Source organism: Bombina bombina, chromosome 5, assembly GCF_027579735.1.
Source record: "Bombina bombina isolate aBomBom1 chromosome 5, aBomBom1.pri, whole genome shotgun sequence".
Classification (NCBI taxonomy): Eukaryota; Metazoa; Chordata; class Amphibia; order Anura; family Bombinatoridae; genus Bombina; species Bombina bombina.
Window position 1 is genome coordinate 104546858 of NC_069503.1, and position 24509 is coordinate 104571366.

The 24509-nt window shown below is 35.8% G+C and overlaps 1 protein-coding gene across 1 annotated transcript in view; it reads right to left on the minus strand.

The window, feature by feature from the left end:
- The window catches only part of LOC128661361 (uncharacterized), a 201328-nt gene that overhangs the window by 20458 nt on the left and 156361 nt on the right, over positions 1–24509 (minus strand). Inside the window, 2 exon segments of the mRNA XM_053715625.1 lie at positions 2869–3699; positions 4297–5064. Coding sequence (XP_053571600.1) covers positions 2869–3699; positions 4297–5064 — 1599 coding nt within the window.

Here is a 24509-nt window from a genome sequence, read left to right on the forward strand (position 1 = left end):
GTCCTCCTCTTTCAGGATTTCTCTGCTGAGACATCCACGAAGAGAAAGTTAATGGCCCCATATTGTTCACAGCTGATAAATAATGGAGTTAAAGCCCGAATGGTCTACCCGGCTAAAGTTATAGTGGAGGATAGGGGCTCAGTACTTACATTCCAGGAAATCCCAGATATAAAAGAATATGTCAAATCAAAGTTGGCAAATTGAAGTTGGAGAAATGCTAATTTTATTTTTATCCTGTTCTCTTTCTTATGTTTTTGAGGTTAATGATGGATAGGTCTCCAGCTCAGATGTGGATGAATGTGGTATGTGTGTGGACTTATTTTAATTATAGGTTTTTTTTTGTTTTTTTCTTTCAGAACCGCTAACAGATTCTTTTTGTTATATTATGGACAGAGGACAAGAAAGGGGGAGAGGTGTAACCGAGCAAATCTTTAATTTGAAGCCACCTCTCTTCACTAAATGGCTGGAGTAAATATTTTATCGTGGAATGTTGGAGGAATAACCTCCCCCATGAAGAGAAAACTCATAATTAAAACTCTTGCAAAAAAAAGGCCAGATATTGCATACATTCAAGAAAAAACACAAATAATCCAAGAGCGCCAACTATAAGGCAAAGGAAAAAACTAACAAATACATCAGTGATTATAAAACATTATCAAACATTTAATTCAAAAACATATAATTAAAAACATGGATCCATGTAACAAAATAGACTTGAAAAATAGAATTTCACAGTACTAGCAGATAAATACTAAAAACACAATGGTTGCTAAAAACGATAAAGGGTATAAGGGTATGTCACCAATTACGGGGATATACAAAATTGTAGAAAAGTCCAGATATGTCAATAGAAGTCTATGAAAAGTCCAGTGAGTAAATCCAGTGGAAATAACCAGTGAAAAGATCAGTGAAAAAATCAAATGTTGAAAATAAAATGTTAAAAATAAGCTGATGATAAAAAGATCCCTTGGAGGGAGGTTGTGAAAAAAAAAAAAAAAAAAAAAAAAAAGGGGGAAAAAAAAGTGATGTTAAAATTGTAAAAAATTGTATAAAAATATGTAAAAAATGTGTGTATTAAAATTAAAAGTGGGGGACCCCCTAAAAATAGGTGTCAAAAATATGTGTCAAAAATAGTGAAACATATAAAATCCGGTTAAACAAAAATTAAAAATTAAAAATTAAAAATATAAGAGAAAAAATAAATAGTGTGTATATAGTATAATCCAGGTGAAAGTCTTAGTAATTTAGGTGTTTAGTGAATGATCCTCCTTATGGCTAACTCCGTATGAGTGATGGCGATGAACTCTTTGAGATGGATGGTTTTACCTTCCTGTTCAATATAAACTCTTGTAATCCCTGTAAATCAAAAGAATAACATAGTGCAATAAAATTTCAAAAAGCAAGAAATAAAGAAATAATGCTCACCAAAAATGTCAACGCGTTTCGGCCTCTTTAACAGGCCTTTTTCAAGACTATCTAGGGGTGAGTGCTGGTGGCTATATTTATATGTATCACAAACCTATGAATTAGCATAGTTTTGGCGGCAAAAGAGGGGAATTTGGCGCCAAAAAATGACCCGACTCGGAAGTGCTTTTATTATTGTGTATCCGTTTTTTGCTTATTTGCCCCTTTTACTTAGATAATTACGGCTCTATATTGGTCCTATAATTTGGAACGAATAAGGGGTTCTGTCAGCATTAGTTTCTCATACATTATCATTTACGTTGCCGATCGCTCTGTTTCTACATACATCAGCGTCGGGCCGGAAGTGACATAGTGTTTGTTTACTTCCGGTTTTCTCATACTTCCGGTTGCGGTAATCACAAAGCGGTTTTTCGCATATGGCGATAACTAGAGAAGGGGTATTGAAAATTTTACATATACATTGTAAAATTTACACTTCATAAGACTTGATTGTACCAATTTATGTTAGTGGTATAGCGAGCAATAAAAACGAGCAATATTATTACGAATTACAAATGAGGGTAAAAATATATATGTTGGATAAATATCAGTTTGTGCATTAGTACATTTAAACATTGTACATTATACATTAAAAAACACCAAAGAAAAAACTTAAAATACAATTAAAATCGACATCTTCAATAAAATAACTTACTAATAAAATTCTTATCAAAATTGGAATCAAAATTTAACAGAAGGGTTGATTAAAACTAGTAAAATGCAGATAAAATACAGCAATAAGCCCGACCATGGGGAATGGATATATATATATATACACCCTGTGCATATTGAAATATAAGGCAGAGATATGGTAGCTACACAGAGCTACACGAAAGACTACATCAAAGGCACGGTATTCCTGAATAAGAGCATATCTGAAAATAATTAGAAATTGGACTTGGAATAGGACTAATAATAGGACTTCAAAATAGGGTACGTGTACTATGCTCGAGAGGCTGAATAACTCCAATTCAAAAGAAGGGACCTCAGTAAGACAAATGTATGATGATTGTAGTGACGCTTAGCTATAAGAAGCTAGTATGAAAATACATGCAAACTGGCCATGTGTCACCTATTGTCTAAGATCAGTGATTATTTGTACTTACTAAGTGTGAGAGGTCCTCCCTATTATTCAAACCCCTAGGGTAAAGACAATCTATATTAAAAATCCACTTGGATTCTACCATCAGTAGGCGCCTTTCATAGTCACCTCCCCTCCAGTTTGGTGTCACTAATTGTATACCTATATAATTAAAATCTTTGAGACTAGCTCGGTGATGGTTAGTGAAGTGTTTGTAGAGGGCTGTTTCGGTGCTTTCATGTTCAATCTTTAATATGTGTTCTCTAATACGATCTTTGAGGTGTCTGGACGTTTGTCCTATATATTGGAGTCCACAGCTGCACCATATCAAATAGACAACTCCTCTATCACTGCATCTTATGAGGTCATTAATCTTATATTTGACTCCTGAATTGTACGAGGTAAATTCTTTGGTTTTTATGCCTCTTTTACAGGCTTTACAGCCCAGACATGGGAAAAAACCTTTAATTTCCTTGCCGAATACATCCCTTGTTTTATTTGGTGTTCTTTTAGGTATACTTGGGGATAGTCTATTTTTAAGATTGTCTGTTTTCCTGTATATGAAGACAGGTCGACTTGACAGTTTATCCCCTATGATTTCATCATTCCTTAAAAGTGCCCAGTGCTTCTCTATAATTTTCTCCACAATGTGTCTGTTTTCACTATACTCGGTAATAAACGGAATAGTGAGTATGTTATCGTCAGAATAGTGGATAGTTTTTTTCGGTTTATATACCAGGAGATCTTTCCGGTCTTTCTTCCTGACCTCTTCCATGGTTTGAGTTAGGGACTCTTCTTCATAACCTCTTTCTAAGAATTTTTCTTTGAGAGTAGCGGCTTGTTCTTCCCACTTATTGGGATTGGAACAGTTTTTCTTCAGTCTTTGGAATTGGCCTTTTGGTATATTCATCTTCCATCGGTTAAGATGACAGCTTTCCATGTGTATGTAATTATTGCAGTCCACTTTCTTAAAGAAAGTGGACGTCTCCAATTCCCCTTCGATAATCTCAATTTTTAAATCCAAATAGTTAATTGTTTTATTGCTCATCTCGTGTGTAAATTTAAGGTTGCAAGTGTTGTCATTCATGACTTCCAAGGTGTGTTCCAAGTCTTCTCTAGATCCCTTCCAAATCATAATAATATCGTCAATGTACCTGTTATAGAGGACCAGGTCCGTGCTAGCTGGGCATGATTCCCAGAAAATGGATTCCCAGTAGCCCATGTATAGATTAGCATAGCTAGGCGCGAACCTGGTCCCCATGGCTGTACCACATATTTGTTTATAAAAAATCCCATTGTTGTTAAAATAATTATGGGTTAAAATGAACCGTATTCCTTTGAGAATGAATTCTCTCTGTAGTTCAGGTAAATTGGGGTCTTTTTTTAAAAAGAAATCCACTGCCTCTATACCGCCTTCATGTGGTATGCTGGTATAGAGGGACACAACGTCACATGTGACGAGTGTATAATTCTCTCCCCATTGTATATTCTCCAATTTGTTGAGAATTTGGGTAGAGTCCCTCAGATATGACGGTAATTCCGTAACGTATTTTTGTAACAATCTGTCTATATATTCAGACAGATTGCTAGACAGACCCCCTATTCCTGATATTATTGGCCGACCAGGGGGTCTGTCGAGGGATTTATGAACTTTGGGGAGGTAGTATAGAACTGGAGTTATGGGATGTTTGGTGTTTATATATTTATATTCTTTTTCATTGAGAATACCAATATTTCTGGCTTCCCCCAACATTTCTTCTAATTCTTTTTTATAAACTTCAACTGGATTTTTCCTTAATGTTTCATATGTCTGTTGGTCCGATAAGATTCTGTTACACTCGTGGTCATAATCTATTTTGTTCAAAACCACGATGCCCCCGCCTTTATCAGCTGGTTTAATAACCACGTCATGGTTATTTTCGAGGGTCTTTATGGTGTTCATTTGTTCCTTAGATAGATTATGTTTATGTCTGATCAGTTTCTTGTGGTTGATGTCCCTGATCTCATTACAGATCAAGGTATCAAATGTGTCTATGGCATTACCCTTACTTGCCAATGGGTAAAAAGTCGATCTCGGTCTTAAATCCGTATGGAGGTAGGTATTTCCATTAGTGGTTTGAGTGTCTGAGTAAATCTTTTCGTGTCGAGTGGATTGTGTTTCCAGTGGCATTTTCATGAAATGTCTTTTAAGAGTCAGTTTCCTGACTAGTTCTTTGGCATTTATGAAGGTGTTAAATTTGTTCAAACCCTTTGATGGGGCGAATGACAATCCATAACTTAACACAGATGATTCTTTTTCTGTGAGTTCCTTTGAGCTTAAGTTAAAAATGCCTGTAGTGGTAACCTTGGCATTTGATGGGAGGGGAGATAGTAACTCCTTTTTTCTTCTTATTCTTCTTCCTCCTCTCTTGCCCCTGTGGGTCTTCTTTTGTCTGTAGGAGTTTGGAAATCTTCTGAGTTTGGGTTCTTTCTCTTCATAGATCCTCTTTCTGGTTCTTTGAGAGTTTTCTGAGGAACCCCTAAAAAAGAATGCCCTGATGTTGTTGCTTGGTATTCTTCATTTGTGCCTAAATCCGGTATTCTCTTATTTTGTTGTCTGTCTTCTTGTTTAGACTGGGGATTCATCCCACGCATGTTTTTATCTGGTCGTGGTCCTGGGTAGTTAGATCTGGGGGGCTGATAGTTGTCATTATAATGGTGATTATGCCAATTTTCACCTCTATTGTATGGCTGTCGGTGTCTTTGGTTTGGGTAGGGGTGTCTTGGATATCCTCCTTGTCCCCAAGCTGAGTCTATGTCTTCTCTGTTATTACCGTTTATTCTCCTATATTGGCTCTGGTAATAATTTGAATATGGATGTTCTCGTCTCCTGTTATCATGTCTATAGGGAGAGTAAGTATAGCCTCGATTGTTGTCCCTTTTAAAAAATCCCTCACCATTATAAAAAGGATCTTGTCTTCGGTTATGTTGGTGACTGAAGCCTGGAGTGTGGGACCAATGATTTCTATTGTCACCCCCCCCAACCCCTAGAGTGTTTATATTGGTGAAATGGGGTTCTGGGGGTTCTGTTGTCCTCTCTATAGGGAGGTTCATAGTTCCAGCTATCATTTCTGGGTGTATGTGCTGGGTTCCATGATCTATAATTGTGTGTCTGTTGATTTCTGGTCTCATGGAATCTAATGTCCTCATTTCTAGATGGTAACCTAGGTCTTTGCCCCCTCCTTTTATTGGTCACTTCTACCCATTCGCCCTCATTAATTGTATCTTTCTGTACATTTTCGTTGTTACGATTACAAGAGTTTATATTGAACAGGAAGGTAAAACCATCCATCTCAAAGAGTTTATCGCCATCACTCATACGGAGTTAGCCATAAGGAGGATCATTCACTAAACACCTAAATTACTAAGACTTTCACCTGGATTATACTATATACACACTATTTATTTTTTCTCTTATATTTTTAATTTTTAATTTTTGTTTAACCGGATTTTATATGTTTCACTATTTTTGACACATATTTTTGACACCTATTTTTAGGGGGTCCCCCACTTTTAATTTTAATACACACATTTTTTACATATTTTTATACAATTTTTTACAATTTTTACATCACTTTTTTTTCCCCCTTTTTTTTTTTTTTTTTTTTTTTTCACAACCTCCCTCCAAGGGATCTTTTTATCATCAGCTTATTTTTAACATTTTATTTTCAACATTTGATTTTTTCACTGATCTTTTCACTGGTTATTTCCACTGGATTTACTCACTGGACTTTTCATAGACTTCTATTGACATATCTGGACTTTTCTACAATTTTGTATATCCCCGTAATTGGTGACATACCCTTATACCCTTTATCGTTTTTAGCAACCATTGTGTTTTTAGTATTTATCTGCTAGTACTGTGAAATTCTATTTTTCAAGTCTATTTTGTTACATGGATCCATGTTTTTAATTATATGTTTTTGAATTAAATGTTTGATAATGTTTTATAATCACTGATGTATTTGTTAGTTTTTTCCTTTGCCTTATAGTTGGCGCTCTTGGATTATTTGTGTTTTTTCTGTTGTTCTCACTAGGGTAAGCTAGATACCCTCTATCCAGGAGCTATAAGGAACCGGGCTGAGCGCTGTTAGATATCTTGTACTCTATCTTTCTTTCCTCTAGCAACCTTTCAGCAGCTCTCCAAGGAGTATATTCTATTTCATTTTATTTTATTCCATTTATTATGTCATTTAATCTTTTATTGTGAATTTTTTATTGTGAATTATCTACTTTGAACATTTTTAGTCTTTTTTAAGCACTGTTTAGATTAATATGGACATAACAAAGTCCATTAGGCAAGATATCCAACTAGATATCCATCACTATGGTACCAATGCTGAAAACAGCAACATTGAGAACCTAGATCTTGCCACAATTTTTAAATCTTTGGAGAAATTACTCATACAAGAGGTCAAATTTAAAGCAGAAATATCATTTTTAAAGAAGTGTCTTGAACTTAACATTATCCCAAAAGGGTTAGTGATTAGAAAAGACTGTGCATTTCAAACAGAAGACCCAGTATTTCTAACCCAATGGTCAGAGGCTCTAGTAGAGACCTCTAGGAAATTGATGCAGACCATAATAGACTATAGAGAATCCTTTTTGAGCAAGTTAGATATCGAAATTAAGAATACTGAAGTTAATCTTATTGGCCCTGATGGTTGTGTAATAGAATGTAAGGACTTTCTAGACAGAAAAGAAAACCTGATTAAAAAGGTAACCAAAATAAGAGAAGATATAACCAACAAAAAATCTAAAAAACTAAACAGAGAGTTAGAACTGATTAAGCTAAACAAAGATCAGACTAACGAACATTTAATGAATGACGACAACACTAATAACAACGAAAATGTACAGAAAGATACAATTAATGAGGGCGAATGGGTAGAAGTGACCAATAAAAGGAGGGGGCAAAGACCTAGGTTACCATCTAGAAATGAGGACATTAGATTCCATGAGACCAGAAATCAACAGACACACAATTATAGATCATGGAACCCAGCACATACACCCAGAAATGATAGCTGGAACTATGAACCTCCCTATAGAGAGGACAACAGAACCCCCAGAACCCCATTTCACCAATATAAACACTCTAGGGGTTGGGGGGGTGACAATAGAAATCATTGGTCCCACACTCCAGGCTTCAGTCACCAACATAACCGAAGACAAGATCCTTTTTATAATGGTGAGGGATTTTTTAAAAGGGACAACAATCGAGGCTATACTTACTCTCCCTATAGACATGATAACAGGAGACGAGAACATCCATATTCAAATTATTACCAGAGCCAATATAGGAGAATAAACGGTAATAACAGAGAAGACATAGACTCAGCTTGGGGACAAGGAGGATATCCAAGACACCCCTACCCAAACCAAAGACACCGACAGCCATACAATAGAGGTGAAAATTGGCATAATCACCATTATAATGACAACTATCAGCCCCCCAGATCTAACTACCCAGGACCACGACCAGATAAAAACATGCGTGGGATGAATCCCCAGTCTAAACAAGAAGACAGACAACAAAATAAGAGAATACCGGATTTAGGCACAAATGAAGAATACCAAGCAACAACATCAGGGCATTCTTTTTTAGGGGTTCCTCAGAAAACTCTCAAAGAACCAGAAAGAGGATCTATGAAGAGAAAGAACCCAAACTCAGAAGATTTCCAAACTCCTACAGACAAAAGAAGACCCACAGGGGCAAGAGAGGAGGAAGAAGAATAAGAAGAAAAAAGGAGTTACTATCTCCCCTCCCATCAAATGCCAAGGTTACCACTACAGGCATTTTTAACTTAAGCTCAAAGGAACTCACAGAAAAAGAATCATCTGTGTTAAGTTATGGATTGTCATTCGCCCCATCAAAGGGTTTGAACAAATTTAACACCTTCATAAATGCCAAAGAACTAGTCAGGAAACTGACTCTTAAAAGACATTTCATGAAAATGCCACTGGAAACACAATCCACTCGACACGAAAAGATTTACTCAGACACTCAAACCACTAATGGAAATACCTACCTCCATACGGATTTAAGACCGAGATCGACTTTTTACCCATTGGCAAGTAAGGGTAATGCCATAGACACATTTGATACCTTGATCTGTAATGAGATCAGGGACATCAACCACAAGAAACTGATCAGACATAAACATAATCTATTTAAGGAACAAATGAACACCATAAAGACCCTCGAAAATAACCATGACGTTGTTATTAAACCAGCTGATAAAGGCGGGGGCATCGTGGTTTTGAACAAAATAGATTATGACCACGAGTGTAACAGAATCTTATCGGACCAACAGACATATGAAACATTAAGGAAAAATCCAGTTGAAGTTTATAAAAAAGAATTAGAAGAAATGTTGGGGGAAGCCAGAAATATTGGTATTCTCAATGAAAAAGAATATAAATATATAAACACCAAACATCCCATAACTCCAGTTCTATACTACCTCCCCAAAGTTCATAAATCCCTCGACAGACCCCCTGGTCAGCCAATAATATCAGGAATAGGGGGTCTGTCTAGCAATCTGTCTGAATATATAGACAGATTGTTACAAAAATACGTTACGGAATTACAGTCATATCTGAGGGACTCTACCCAAATTCTCAACAAATTGGAGAATATACAATGGGGAGAGAATTATACACTCGTCACATGTGACGTTGTGTCCCTCTATACCAGCATACCACATGAAGGCGGTATAGAGGCAGTGGATTTCTTTTTAAAAAAAGACCCCAATTTACCTGAACTACAGAGAGAATTCATTCTCAAAGGAATACGGTTCATTTTAACCCATAATTATTTTAACAACAATGGGATTTTTTATAAACAAATATGTGGTACAGCCATGGGGACCAGGTTCGCGCCTAGCTATGCTAATCTATACATGGGCTACTGGGAATCCATTTTCTGGGAATCATGCCCAGCTAGCGCGGACCTGGTCCTCTATAACAGGTACATTGACGATATTATTATGATTTGGAAGGGATCTAGAGAAGACTTGGAACACACCTTGGAAGTCATGAATGACAACACTTGCAACCTTAAATTTACACACGAGATGAGCAATAAAACAATTAACTATTTGGATTTAAAAATTGAGATTATCGAAGGGGAATTGGAGACGTCCACTTTCTTTAAGAAAGTGGACTGCAATAATTACATACACATGGAAAGCTGTCATCTTAACCGATGGAAGACGAATATACCAAAAGGCCAATTCCAAAGACTGAAGAAAAACTGTTCCAATCCCAATAAGTGGGAAGAACAAGCCGCTACTCTCAAAGAAAAATTCTTAGAAAGAGGTTATGAAGAAGAGTCCCTAACTCAAACCATCGAAGAGGTCAGGAAGAAAGACCGGAAAGATCTCCTGGTATATAAACCGAAAAAAACTATCCACTATTCTGACGATAACATACTCACTATTCCGTTTATTACCGAGTATAGTGAAAACAGACACATTGTGGAGAAAATTATAGAGAAGCACTGGGCACTTTTAAGGAATGATGAAATCATAGGGGATAAACTGTCAAGTCGACCTGTCTTCATATACAGGAAAACAGACAATCTTAAAAATAGACTATCCCCAAGTATACCTAAAAGAACACCAAATAAAACAAGGGATGTATTCGGCAAGGAAATTAAAGGTTTTTTCCCATGTCTGGGCTGTAAAGCCTGTAAAAGAGGCATAAAAACCAAAGAATTTACCTCGTACAATTCAGGAGTCAAATATAAGATTAATGACCTCATAAGATGCAGTGATAGAGGAGTTGTCTATTTGATATGGTGCAGCTGTGGACTCCAATATATAGGACAAACGTCCAGACACCTCAAAGATCGTATTAGAGAACACATATTAAAGATTGAACATGAAAGCACCGAAACAGCCCTCTACAAACACTTCACTAACCATCACCGAGCTAGTCTCAAAGATTTTAATTATATAGGTATACAATTAGTGACACCAAACTGGAGGGGAGGTGACTATGAAAGGCGCCTACTGATGGTAGAATCCAAGTGGATTTTTAATATAGATTGTCTTTACCCTAGGGGTTTGAATAATAGGGAGGACCTCTCACACTTAGTAAGTACAAATAATCACTGATCTTAGACAATAGGTGACACATGGCCAGTTTGCATGTATTTTCATACTAGCTTCTTATAGCTAAGCGTCACTACAATCATCATACATTTGTCTTACTGAGGTCCCTTCTTTTGAATTGGAGTTATTCAGCCTCTCGAGCATAGTACACGTACCCTATTTTGAAGTCCTATTATTAGTCCTATTCCAAGTCCCATTTCTAATTATTTTCAGATATGCTCTTATTCAGGAATACCGTGCCTTTGATGTAGTCTTTCGTGTAGCTCTGTGTAGCTACCATATCTCTGCCTTATATTTCAATATGCACAGGGTGTATATATATATATCCATTCCCCATGGTCGGGCTTATTGCTGTATTTTATCTGCATTTTACTAGTTTTAATCAACCCTTCTGTTAAATTTTTATTCCAATTTTAATAAGAATTTTATTAGTAAGTTATTTTATTGAAGATGTCGATTTTAATTGTATTTTAAGTTTTTTCTTTGGTGTTTTTTTTTTTTTTTTTTTTTTTCAACAGTTTTATTAAAGTAAATTGAATTTGCATACAAATGGGTTTAAATAAGTAAACAGATAAATGTTTCAAGTTGTGTATACAATATTCAAACATGCAATAGTGGAAAACATTTCACATTATCTTAATACTCAGCTTATCAATACATGATGAGACTGTAGAAATTACTCATTACACATTGCACAGTACACGCACCAGAATACCGGCTTTAATCTGTAACCTGTTGGCTTGGTAGTTAGCATTCCAATTTTCCATAAATAATGCATTTAGGTGTGAATTGTATAGGATAGTATAAACGCCAGGCCTACTATTACATATTATGCTTCAGGGTGGATATATATCTTAGTAGTGGTCTATAGGTCTCGAGTTCAAATACTCCTCCCACAAGAAGTGTAGTGAGTGATAATCTTCCTGTCGGTGTGTCTGTTTGTAATGATATTTTTCTAACTCTATGTTATGTGTGACTGCTTGCCTCCAAACCTTCACTGTAGGAAGTTCTATTTGTTTCCAATTTAATGGTATCAGTCTTTTAGCGGTATTGACCATTATCGTTAAAAGCGACAACCTTAACTTACATTTTATCTTTGGGAAGTGATTAAAAACGAAAAACCATACATCAAATGTCATGGGTATATTTAATGCTAGTGCAATTTCTTTCTCAATAGCCTCCCAGTAGGTTTTAGCTTTCGGACACTGCCACCAGATATGATACGGGGTACCACTTTCTTGGCAGCCTCTCCAGCATGTAGCTGGGGTATTTGGAAATAACTGATGCAGAAGGGCAGGTGTGTAGTACCATCTGCACAGCAGTTTAAGGTTCATTTCCAGTATGGAAATTGAAGAAGAGGCTTTACCCATGTATTTGAATACATCATACCATGTTTGCTCAGGGATCGTGCTATCGATTTCCCTTTCCCATTTACTGACATATGTTGGTAGAGTTTTAAAGTGGGACAATTGGAGTTGCTTATGCGCTATTGAGAGTATGCCTTTGTTAGGGAGTGGGTTAGTGCATAAATTTTCAAAAGGGGTTAGGGAGCGAATAAAGTGTGGTTTAGATGGATGTGTAGAAAGAAAGTGGGTTAGTTGTGAGTATGACAACCAGTTTTGTAGTTGGGGCCCAATGCTGTCTGTTAGATCAGTATGTGATTTGATCTTTCCCTCTGCAAATAGGGTATAGATCGGAAAAGAGTTCTGAATGGTTATCGCTTGAGGATTATGTATTTTAATATTTAACGGGCAGGCTATATTTCCTACTATGGGGGTCAGAGGAGAATATATGGAAGAAATATGTGTATATTGTCGTATAATTTTATCCCACAATTTGTAGGTTTCTCGGGTAGGGGTGGAGATTGTTGTTGAGAGTAATCTCTGGTTAGGGGGGAGCCAACAATTCCCACTTATATTATTATTGTTATTCAAAAGATTTTCTATTTGGACCCATTCTTTATCTGTTGCATGTCTACACCAGTCAACTATCCTAGTCATGAAGGTGGCTAACCTATAATGTTGTATGTTTGGTGCTCCTATGCCCCCTAGATCCCTTGGTCTATATAAGGTAGCAGTAGCGATACGAGGGCGTTTATTTGCCCAGATAAAATTTCTTTGGTGTTTTTTAATGTATAATGTACAATGTTTAAATGTACTAATGCACAAACTGATATTTATCCAACATATATATTTTTACCCTCATTTGTAATTCGTAATAATATTGCTCGTTTTTATTGCTCGCTATACCACTAACATAAATTGGTACAATCAAGTCTTATGAAGTGTAAATTTTACAATGTATATGTAAAATTTTCAATACCCCTTCTCTAGTTATCGCCATATGCGAAAAAACCGCTTTGTGATTACCGCAACCGGAAGTATGAGAAAACCGGAAGTAAACAAACACTATGTCACTTCCGGCCCGACGCTGATGTATGTAGAAACAGAGCGATCGGCAACGTAAATGATAATGTATGAGAAACTAATGCTGACAGAACCCCTTATTCGTTCCAAATTATAGGACCAATATAGAGCCGTAATTATCTAAGTAAAAGGGGCAAATAAGCAAAAAACGGATACACAATAATAAAAGCACTTCCGAGTCGGGTCATTTTTTGGCGCCAAATTCCCCTCTTTTGCCGCCAAAACTATGCTAATTCATAGGTTTGTGATACATATAAATATAGCCACCAGCACTCACCCCTAGATAGTCTTGAAAAAGGCCTGTTAAAGAGGCCGAAACGCGTTGACATTTTTGGTGAGCATTATTTCTTTATTTCTTGCTTTTTGAAATTTTATTGCACTATGTTATTCTTTTGATTTACAGGGATTACAAGAGTTTATATTGAACAGGAAGGTAAAACCATCCATCTCAAAGAGTTCATCGCCATCACTCATACGGAGTTAGCCATAAGGAGGATCATTCACTAAACACCTAAATTACTAAGACTTTCACCTGGATTATACTATATACACACTATTTATTTTTTCTCTTATATTTTTAATTTTTAATTTTTAATTTTTGTTTAACCGGATTTTTTATGTTTCACTATTTTTGACACATATTTTTGACACCTATTTTTAGGGGGTCCCCCACTTTTAATTTTAATACACACATTTTTTACATATTTTTATACAATTTTTTACAATTTTTACATCACTTTTTTTTCCCCCTTTTTTTTTTTTTTTTTTTTCACAACCTCCCTCCAAGGGATCTTTTTATCATCAGCTTATTTTTAACATTTTATTTTCAACATTTGATTTTTTCACTGATCTTTTCACTGGTTATTTCCACTGGATTTACTCACTGGACTTTACATAGACTTCTATTGACATATCTGGACTTTTCTACAATTTTGTATATCCCCGTAATTGGTGACATACCCTTATACCCTTTATCGTTTTTAGCAACCATTGTGTTTTTAGTATTTATCTGCTAGTACTGTGAAATTCTATTTTTCAAGTCTATTTTGTTACATGGATCCATGTTTTTAATTATATGTTTTTGAATTAAATGTTTGATAATGTTTTATAATCACTGATGTATTTGTTAGTTTTTTCCTTTGCCTTATAGTTGGCGCTCTTGGATTATTTGTGTTTTTTCTGTTGTTCTCACTAGGGTAAGCTAGATACCCTCTATCCAGGAGCTATAAGGAACCGGGCTGAGCGCTGTTAGATATCTTGTACTCATACATTCAAGAAACCCATCTCAATGAATTAGAAGTAGCTAAACTTAAAATTAAATGGGTGGGCGAAGTAGTAGCCTCTCCAAGTACAAATAGGAAATGTGGAGTAGCGATTTTACTCCATAAAGACCTAGATTATAAAATTTTGTATATTGATAAAGATCCACAGGCTAGATATATCATACTCCAAATCCAGATTAACCAGGTTGTTTATGTGCTTTGCAATGTATATGGTCCAAATAAGAATAGCAGAGACTTCTGGGAAAGCTTTAAAAGTAAGATTTTCCCCTTTATAGGTGAGAATCTCATCTTAGCGGGTGATTTTAATATGACACTAGTGCCAGAATTAGACAGATTTAATAATACAAATGCAAAAGAACATAAAAAAACCGCCAAATACTTTAGAATTTTCTGTTCACAGCTTAAATTGGTAGATGTCTGGAGAATCAAAAATCCCGATGCTCTAACTTTTACGTGCGAATCTAAAGCACACAGAACCTTCTCCAGGATTGATCTCTTTTTACTCTCTGAATCCTTGTCAATTGTACAAGTGGATACTGGAATTGAAGACATACTGATATCTGATCATGCACTATTATATCTTACTCTGCCCCCAGTAATTAATCATACAGATAAAAGCCAATCTCTCTTTTTTCCACGATACTTATTGAATAACCCTAGATTTGCTAACTGGCTTAGGCAAAGATGGAGGGATTATTGTACAAATAATATTTCTTACTTTAACAGAATTGAGACCTTTTGGGAAGCAGCCAAGGCTGTCCTAAGAGGCGATATAAAGAGTTATTTAATAAGTAGCAAAAAGAAATCGCGGGCCTTAGAAATACAATTATCCAATAGAGTTAGAAACGCCTATCGGAGATTTGCTGAGGATCGTTCCTCGATTAATTGGAAAAAGTACCAGGAGGCTAGAAGAGAGAGAGATGTTTTCTTAGAACAGAGAGCCCAAAAGGAAGAGATTAAAATTAATGTTCAATTTAGAGGTCTTTACGGGGACTCCACAAAAAATTTGGCAAAATTAATCAAAAATAGAAACAGGAAGAATTATATCCCGGTTATCAAAGAAAATGATAATTCATATACAGACTCCAGGGAGATTAGTAGAGTGCTGTTTTCATTCTACCAAAAGTTATACTCTAGGCAGGCTAGCAATACTTATAAGCAAGGCAGATTTTGGTCTAATATAAAGCTCCCGCGAATACAAGAAGATGATTTATCATCCCTTAATGCTCCAATTAGAGCAGAGGAAATTGGGGCAATGATAGACAAGATGCGCTTGAATAAGGCTCCCGGCCCAGATTGTCTTCCAGCAGAATTCTATAGATTACTTGCACCGGAAATCATTCCTACCTTGGAAAAGTTATTCAATAGTTATTACGGCTCAGATAATTCTATCTCTCCTTACTTTTCTGCTGCAAACATCACGCTAATTCTCAAGAACGGTAAAAAACCGGAGGACCCGGCCTCTTATAGGCCTATATCTGTATTGAACACAGATTATAAAATACTGATGGCGATCCTAGCAGATAGACTCTCTTCATTTCTGGGTAATATCATCCACACAGATCAAGTGGGCTTTATGAAATCTAGGACCTCTATGAAAAATATTCGCAGGATAGTGACTTGCCTTGACTATTTTAATTACCTAAAAGAAAGGGAAAAAAATAACTTTATTGAGGATTTTGCTATTCTCTCGTTAGATGCCGAAAAGGCGTTCGATGCTATAGCTTGGGACCACCTTTTTAAAGTTTTAGAGGAATTCGGCTTCAAGAATCAATTCTTCCAATTTATCCGGAAAATATATAGAAATCCAATTTCGTACCTTATTGTAAATGGTGTTCTCTCGCAGAAGATCATTTTGGGAAGGGGAACGAGACAGGGGTGCCCGTTATCGCCCCTCTTGTTTAACCTAGCCCTAGAACCTTTAGCTATTCGGTTACGAAGTATGCTAGAAGGAATCAATATGGGTTCCTATTCGCTCAGGACCCTTTTATATGCCGATGATCTAGTATTATTTCTAAAGAAGTCATCTTTCTCAATACCAACCACTTTGCAATGTCTAGAAGAGTTCAGCTCTTTTGCGGGATATAAAATCAATTTCAACAAAAGCTAACTTATGTGGATTATTAAATTAAGAAATAGTCTGAAAGAACACCCATTTAAAGAGGTCGAAGCAATTACATATCTAGGCATAATATTACATAAAAATCCGAGGAATTGGTATCGTCTTAATCTTTCACCACTGTTTCAGAGGGTTAAAGCTGATCTGGATCTGTGGAAGGTATTTCAACTTTCTATTACAGCCCGTATTAATTTAATCAAGACAATTATTTTCCCGCGATTACTTTACCCTCTCCAGAATCTTCCCTTGTTTATCCTTAGTAAGGATCTACGTAAATTGTATTCCTGCTTCTCCAAATTTATTTGGTGCGGCAGGAAGCCGCGTATATCTTTGGAGAGATTTATGCAGAAATTTGAAGCAGCTGGTCTTGCTTTCCCCAATCTTAAGCTATACAATTGGGTCTGTCTAAGTAAAACAGCTGTGGATTGGATTTTAGAAAAGGAGCTGGTTTCATCCTTAGAGATTGAGAATCACATGGTCTCTCCTCTTTCTTTAAAAGCAATCTTGCATTGTCCCCTACAATCTTTACCAAATAATATAACTGCACTCTTGTCTATTAGAAATGTAGTCGCGGCCTGGCAGAAGTGTTGTACATTACTTAAAGTGGATTTCACATTTTCTACATTCATGCCGATCATGGGAAACCCACAATTTTCACCGGGTATTAAGCAGGCAATATTTAGAGAGTGGGCCGGGAAAGACCTTAAATATGTTTGTCAGATTCTTTCACAAGAAGGGCAAATAATTTCTTTTGAAATGCTCTCCCAACATTTTCATCTAGCTAGATCTAATTTTTTTGCATATCTTCAGCTGCGCCATCTTATTTATACCCGAAAATGGGACAGGAGTGGATTTGGTGCATGGTCGGATCTCAATGTGTGTTTTCAAAAATGTTTGATTGGTAATTCCTCCATATCTCTTATGTATGATATTATGCTTTCCAAACAAACATTAATCCTCCAAGATAAGTTAATATCAATTTGGACTCCCTTTTTTCCGGCACTAGACTTTGGGAAAATTAAACAAAGTATGATTAACTTAAAGAAATGTGAAATTCCACGGAGTTGGAGAGAATCACATCTAAAGCTTATTAATAACTATTATTTATCCCCTGCAAGAATGGCGAAATTATATCCGACTAATGAAGGGGTTTGTCCCCGCTGCAAGAAACCTAAGGCGGACACCTTACACATGTTCTGGTATTGTCCAAAGATCATTCAATTATGGTGGAAGTTAGAATATTGGTTTAATGTATTATATAAGACAACTGTCATTTTTTCACCCAAGGAGATAATATGGTTAGAAGTCCCTAGTAATAAGGGCTTTCAAGCAAACATTTTAAATACTATTATTCTAGCTGTTAGACAGCAGATTGTTAAACATTGGCAATCTAATGCAGCGCTGAGATTATACCAGATATTGCAACAGATCCAAAATCAAATTATTTTTGAATCATTTCATTTAAAAAGTGCCTCTGAAGGAAGAATAAAATCCTTCTTAGTCGGATGGCTACCAATTATCCAATCTTATCCTGTAGTCATACAAAAAGCCATTCTGGCACCATTTCTCTCCTCAAACTCCTTCATGGACTTAGTAGTTCTCAATCTTTTCCCACATGCATGGATAACTGGTTATAGAGTAGTCTAAGGAGGGACAAAGATAATTAGTGTTTAGAGAGGATGAGAGGAAAAGTAAAGTATACAGATAAGAAAGTCAAAGCAGTTCAAATACGAGAGGGGAAGTGACTAAAAGAATAAACGAAAGAATCAGGCACCGTGAGAATACTGTAGGCGAGCCCCCTTCTTATCTTTACCTTTTTTTTTTTTTTTTTTTCTCTCTCTTTCTTCTTCTTCTGTGTTTGCAAGGCAGTGTGAATGGGTTAATTGGTTATTATCCGTGAAAAGCCCAACAACATGTACAAACGGATTATATGAGAAGATCTTGTTATTTTTTTCTTGCCCCATAAAATGATGTATATAAGAAGAGATCTTTATAAACCTTATGTTACTGTTTCTTGCTTATTTTCACCTGACCCTGCGTGGTGCACAAAGGTGAAAATGTATGCGTTTGTGTCTGTTGTTGGACATATAAATAAAGGATATAAAAAAAAAGATCGAGACATCTTGCAAATGTAAGAGAAAAAAACAAAATATAAAGCAAAATGATCAATTTCCTTATATGGCAGTTTCAGGAATGGGAAAAAATGCACCTCTGACAAAAAAAAGGCAAGTGGCAAATAGGAATGGGGTCTTAAATAATGAAAATATTTGGCGCCAAGTATGACGCACAACAAATTGAAAAATATTTTTTGGCGCCAAACACGTCCGGAAATGACACACTCGCGTCACAGATGGCGCAACCTTGTGAAGGACACAGCATCAAATAAGACGCCAGAAATGACGAATTTGCGTCAATGAACGTAAATTTGCGCCAAAAAATCATGCGCCAAGAATGACGCAATAAACTTTGGTATTTTGCGCCCTTGCGAGCCTAATTCTGCCCGCGAATTTCAAAGACAGTCAATTTGAAAGAGACTATACCCCAGGTAAGAAATACATTTTCATAATAAAGCATTTCCCAGATATGCAACTGACAGTCTGCAAAAAGGAAATATACTGAAAACCTGAATCATGGCAAATATAAGTACAATACATATATTTAGAACTTTATATAAATACATAAAGTGCCAAACCATAGCTGAGAGTGTCTTAAGTAATGGAAACATACTTACCAAAAGGCACCCATCCACATATAGTGGAAAGCCAAACCAGTACTGGAACGGTTTAAAGTAGAGGTAATGGAATATGAGAGTAGATTGTCGATCTGAAAAGGGAGGTAGGAGATGAATCTCTACGTACGATAACAGAGAACCTATGAAATAGATCCATGTGAGGAAAACCATTGCATTCAATAGGTGATACTCCCTTCATATCCCTCTGACATTCACTGTACACTGAGAGGAATCGGGCTTCAAAAATGCTGAGAAGCGCATATCAACATAGAAATCTTAGCACAAACTTACTTCACCACCTCCATAGGAGGCAAAGTTTGTAAAACTGAATTGTGGGTGTGGTGAGGGGTGTATTTATAGGCATTTTGAAGTTTGGGAAACTTTGCCCCTCCTGGTAGGATTGTATATCCCATACGTCACTAGCTCATGGACTCTTGCCAATTACATGAAAGAAATATAGAATTACAAAAACAACAAATGAATAATAAAAATACAATGCAATAAAACTTAGTATGAATTTAAAAAGAGCAGTAGATTGTTATCTGATAAATGTTGTTCTTCACCTGTACCATGTGACATCTATCAGCCAATAACAGACTCATATTTTTATATAAGATAGGAGACAAGAGGGGCACCTCATGTGTATATCACTATGCTAAGCGACAAATGATAACAAATATAGTCAAGTGGGCACTCACATTTGGCCCAAGTACACTTATGTACTGGTAGGTGCAGGCTAGTAACTTGGGTTGTACCAGCTAACCCTCTCCAGGCATAGGTTGGTCAATGCAGGGGAATCCTGCTACACTCAAATGTTGATGGAAAGTCAGTAGCAGTGATCGTCACTGCTATGGAAGAAGGTGAACCAAAGCTTGCATAAAACAAGTTAGTTTATTAAAAAATAATTAAAAACATTGACAAGCAAACTTGTTTTATACAAGCTTTGGTTCACCTTCTTCCATAGCAGTGACGATCACTGCTACTGACTTTCCATCAACATTTGAGTGTAGCAGGATTCCCCTGCATTGACCAACCTATGCCTGAAGAGGGTTAGCTGGTACAACCCAAGTTACTAGCCTGCACCTACCAGTACATAAGTGTACTTGGGCCAAATGTACCCACTTGGCTATCCTTATTTCAACCGTTTTGGCCTACTGATATAGACATGAGGCGCCCCTCTTGACTTTTATTATTTTTCATATTTTTATATAATGTGAACTCCTGCATATGCTAAGTAGGAGCCGCTGCCTCAGGTCATTTAAAGGGCTGTGTACAATTTAATAATGAAAATAAATTACAGACAGCAAACAGTTATTTCACATAAAAACTAAAGCTAAAGGTGAAATTTCCCATACACTTTATACTATTTTATACACCGGTAAAACAAGTAATTAGAAACACATTAAAGGGACAGCAAAGTCACAATTACACTTTTATGATTCAAATTTAAACAACTTTCCAATTTCCTTCTATTATCAAATCTGCTTTATTCTGTTGGGGACCTTTGTGACAAAGCATATAATGCACTATGGTGTGCAAGCTGCTGATTAGTGGCACATACAAGCCTCTTGTCATTGGCTCACCTTATGTGCTCAGCTAGCTCCCAACAGTGCATTGCAGTTACTTCAGTAAAGGATACCTAGAGAATGAAGAAAATATCATAATAGAACTCAGTTGGAAAGTTGTTTAAAATTACATCTTCTATTTAAATGATGAAAAACATTTGGGGTTTCTGGTTATTTTAAGGGGAAACCAAATGTACAGGACACTGTCCCTTTAAGCCTGATCATGTGACATAAACAGCAGCAGCTGAAGGTGCAGAATACACTCACTAAGGTCTTTACTAACAACAAGAATCAGTCACAGATCAGTGGGATAAACGTTCTGATGATAAACAGGTGCAGCTAATAGAAATAAGAAATGTATTATAAAATAACCTCATTAGAAATAACATAATATGCAGATCACAAGATATTTATGATTAGATCAGTAAATGTGATGAGACTGATACAACAGGGCCATAAGTGATATTTATTACTGGAGCAAATAGCAGCTTCACACTAATATTAAATGAAAATGGTTAAAGGGACTCTGAACCCAAACATTTTCTTTTGTGATTCAGATAGAGCATGCAATTTTAAGCAACTTTCTAATTTACTCCTATTATCAAATTTTCTTCATTCTCTACCTATCTTTATTTGAAAAGCAAGAACGTACGTTTAGATGCCGGCCCATTTTTTTGTGAACAACCTTGGTTGTTCTTGCTGATTGGTGGGTTGATTTAACCAACCAATAAACAAGTGCTGAACCAAAAAAATAACTTAGATGCAAATAATGATAGCAAGAGAACAAAGAAAATTTGACAATAGGAGTAAATTAGAAAGTTGCTTAAAATGGCATGGTCTGTCTAAATCACGAAAGAAAAAATGTGGGTTCATTGTCCCTTTAATCTGGGCTCTACAGTCAAATATAAACCTATAGGGAAATACAAGATTCTGGTTGGCTGATACTTAAGAATCTGTTTCTCATTGGATAACAGGAACAGCCCCCACAAATATATTATTTGACACAGCTCCTCAAGCTTGAAAATATGGTTTGGTTCTGCTACAAACTGCTGTAAATCATTATGTATTAAATTGGCCTTTTTAAATGAAAGAACTCAATGTTATATTCATTAACACAGCATGAAAAATGTAGAAAACAAATTAAATATGTACAATTGAGTTTTTTCACATAAACTCAGTTTCTTATATAAAGTTAAATAGTTTATCGTTATCATAACAAAATACAGAACAATACTTTCTCATCATTATATAAAACACAACATTGTGAGGCTGTTAATAAAGATTTATGTCAGGTTTTGCATATTACCGTTTAGCAGAAGCTCTGTAAGTATGAAGTCTCTCTGGTTCCTCCTGTGATATCACTGAGTGTTACACAGATATTTATACTAATGTGGGAGTGCCACCTTTCTCTGTGTGACTCACATGAGTACAACTTGTCAGTTGGGAGACAATGAGAGGGTCACACCTGGACTTTTGTTCTCATATAGATGTCTATTGTCCCCTCTGGTGTCACATGAATACAGAGTCCCTGCCTCCCCCTCAGGGTGTGATTATCATATGGATAAGTATGGAGGAAACAAACTATTTATTTAAAATGTGAGAGATTTTCTGTTGTATCCTAAAATATCTCAGGATACGGCATTATATAATGGTTTTATTGATGGAAATTGTTATTTTAACATAGTTTAGTTGCAAACAGATTTATAATATTAACAAGTTATTAGATACATATGTGATACAAAGCTGAGTATTTCAATACTAATAATTTGACCCTTGTATTGTTTGTTCACTAACTGTATAATCTAATGTTTCTTTTTCTAATCTTTGTAGCATAAATTATATTTCTTCTGACTTTATTTTATTCTACACATATAAATTGCTGTACTCTGCAACTAACTGAGTTTTTGTAATTTGTCATTGTATTACTTTTTGTATTTAAAAGAAGCCCTCAGCAGATATATAACATTTATTTCCATACATATAATATATACTTGTATACATGTATACAAACCTTATTGCTCTAACTTTTTTTAAGATTAATCCATACTTTAGAAATTGGTGTAAAATATTTAATTTTAGGCTTTTCCAAAGTAACAAACCTGCAGATTTGTGTGTTTGTTATAAATTGCTTCATATATAAAAAAAAAAAACTACATTTAAAATGTTAAATTACTGTAAATTTGCATACTGTATATTTAAAATTAACCACAGCCAATAGGAGTTTAGCAACTCTAATTCCTATTGGCTGATTGAAATCTTTCAGCCAATAGGAATGCAAGGGACGCCATATTTGTTTGCGTCACTTGCATTGAAGCTTCAGTATATGGCGACAACCGTATGAAGAGGATGCTCCGCGTCAGATGTCTTCAGGATGGACCCGCTCCTGGCCGGATGGATCAAGATAGAATAGGCCATGGGTTTTTATTTTAGATTAGGGTTTGGGCGATTCATAAAAGAGCTGAATGCCCTTTTAAGGGCAAGGCAAAAAAGCTAAATGCCCTTTTAAGGGCAATGCACATACAAATGCCATTTTCAGGGCAATGGTTAGCTTAGGTTATTTTAGATAGTTTTTTTTATTTGGGGGGGGGTTGGTTGGGTGGTGGGTTTTTGTTTGTATTTTTTTTTACAGGTAAAAGAGCTGATAGCTTTAAGGCAATGCCCCACAAAAGGTCCTTTTAAGGGCTATTGGTCGTTTATTGTAGGCTAGGAGGTTTTTTTTTTGGTGGGCTTTTTTATTTTGATAGGGCTATTAGATTAGGTGTAATTTTTTTATTTTTAATAATTTCTTTGTTATTTTTTGTAATATTCATTTTTATTTTTAGTAATTTCAGTGTTTAGTTTATTTTTTTTTAATGGTGGGTTTTAGTGTAAGGCAGGTTAGGTTTTTTTTTCACAGGTAAGTTTGTATTTATTTTAAGTAGGTAGTTAATAAATAGTTAATAACTATTTACTAACTAGTCTACCTAGTTAAAATAAATACAAACTTACCAGTGAAATAAAAATAAAACCGAAGCTAGCTATAATATAACTATTAGTTATATTGTAGCTATATTAGGTTTTATTTTACAGGTAAGTTTGTATTTAGTTTTTAAAAGGACTTATTTAGTTAATAATTGTAACTTTAATTTAGCTGTATTTTAATTATGTTAAAGTTAGGGGGTGTTAGGTTTAATACATTTATTCAGTGGTAGTGATGTGGGAGGCCAGAGATTTAGGGGTTAATAACTTTAGTATAGTGGTGTCGATATCGGGAGCGGCAGATTAGGTGTAAATAACTGTATGTAGGTGGCGGTGATGTTGGGGGCGGCATATTAGGGGTTAATAACATTATGTAGGTGGCGGCGAAATTGGAGGCAGCAGATTAGGGGTTAATAACATTATGTAGGTGATGTTGGGGGTGGCAGATTAGGGGTGTTTAGACTTGGGGTTTATGTTAGGGTGTTAGTTTTTTTTTCCCCAAAGACATCAATATCGCCCGCACAAGCCTGCTTTTTTAAAACTTGTAATGGCAGCGCTATAGGGTCGTTAAAATACCTATAGCGTTCAAAACTCGTAATCTTGCTTAGTATTATCTGAGAATACACAAATAGATAAGATAGAATATGACAATCAGTACAAGGTGTTGTGTAACTGGAAAGAATGGAATGTGGGGTAGATAAGGTAGAAAATGTTTAGGGGAGT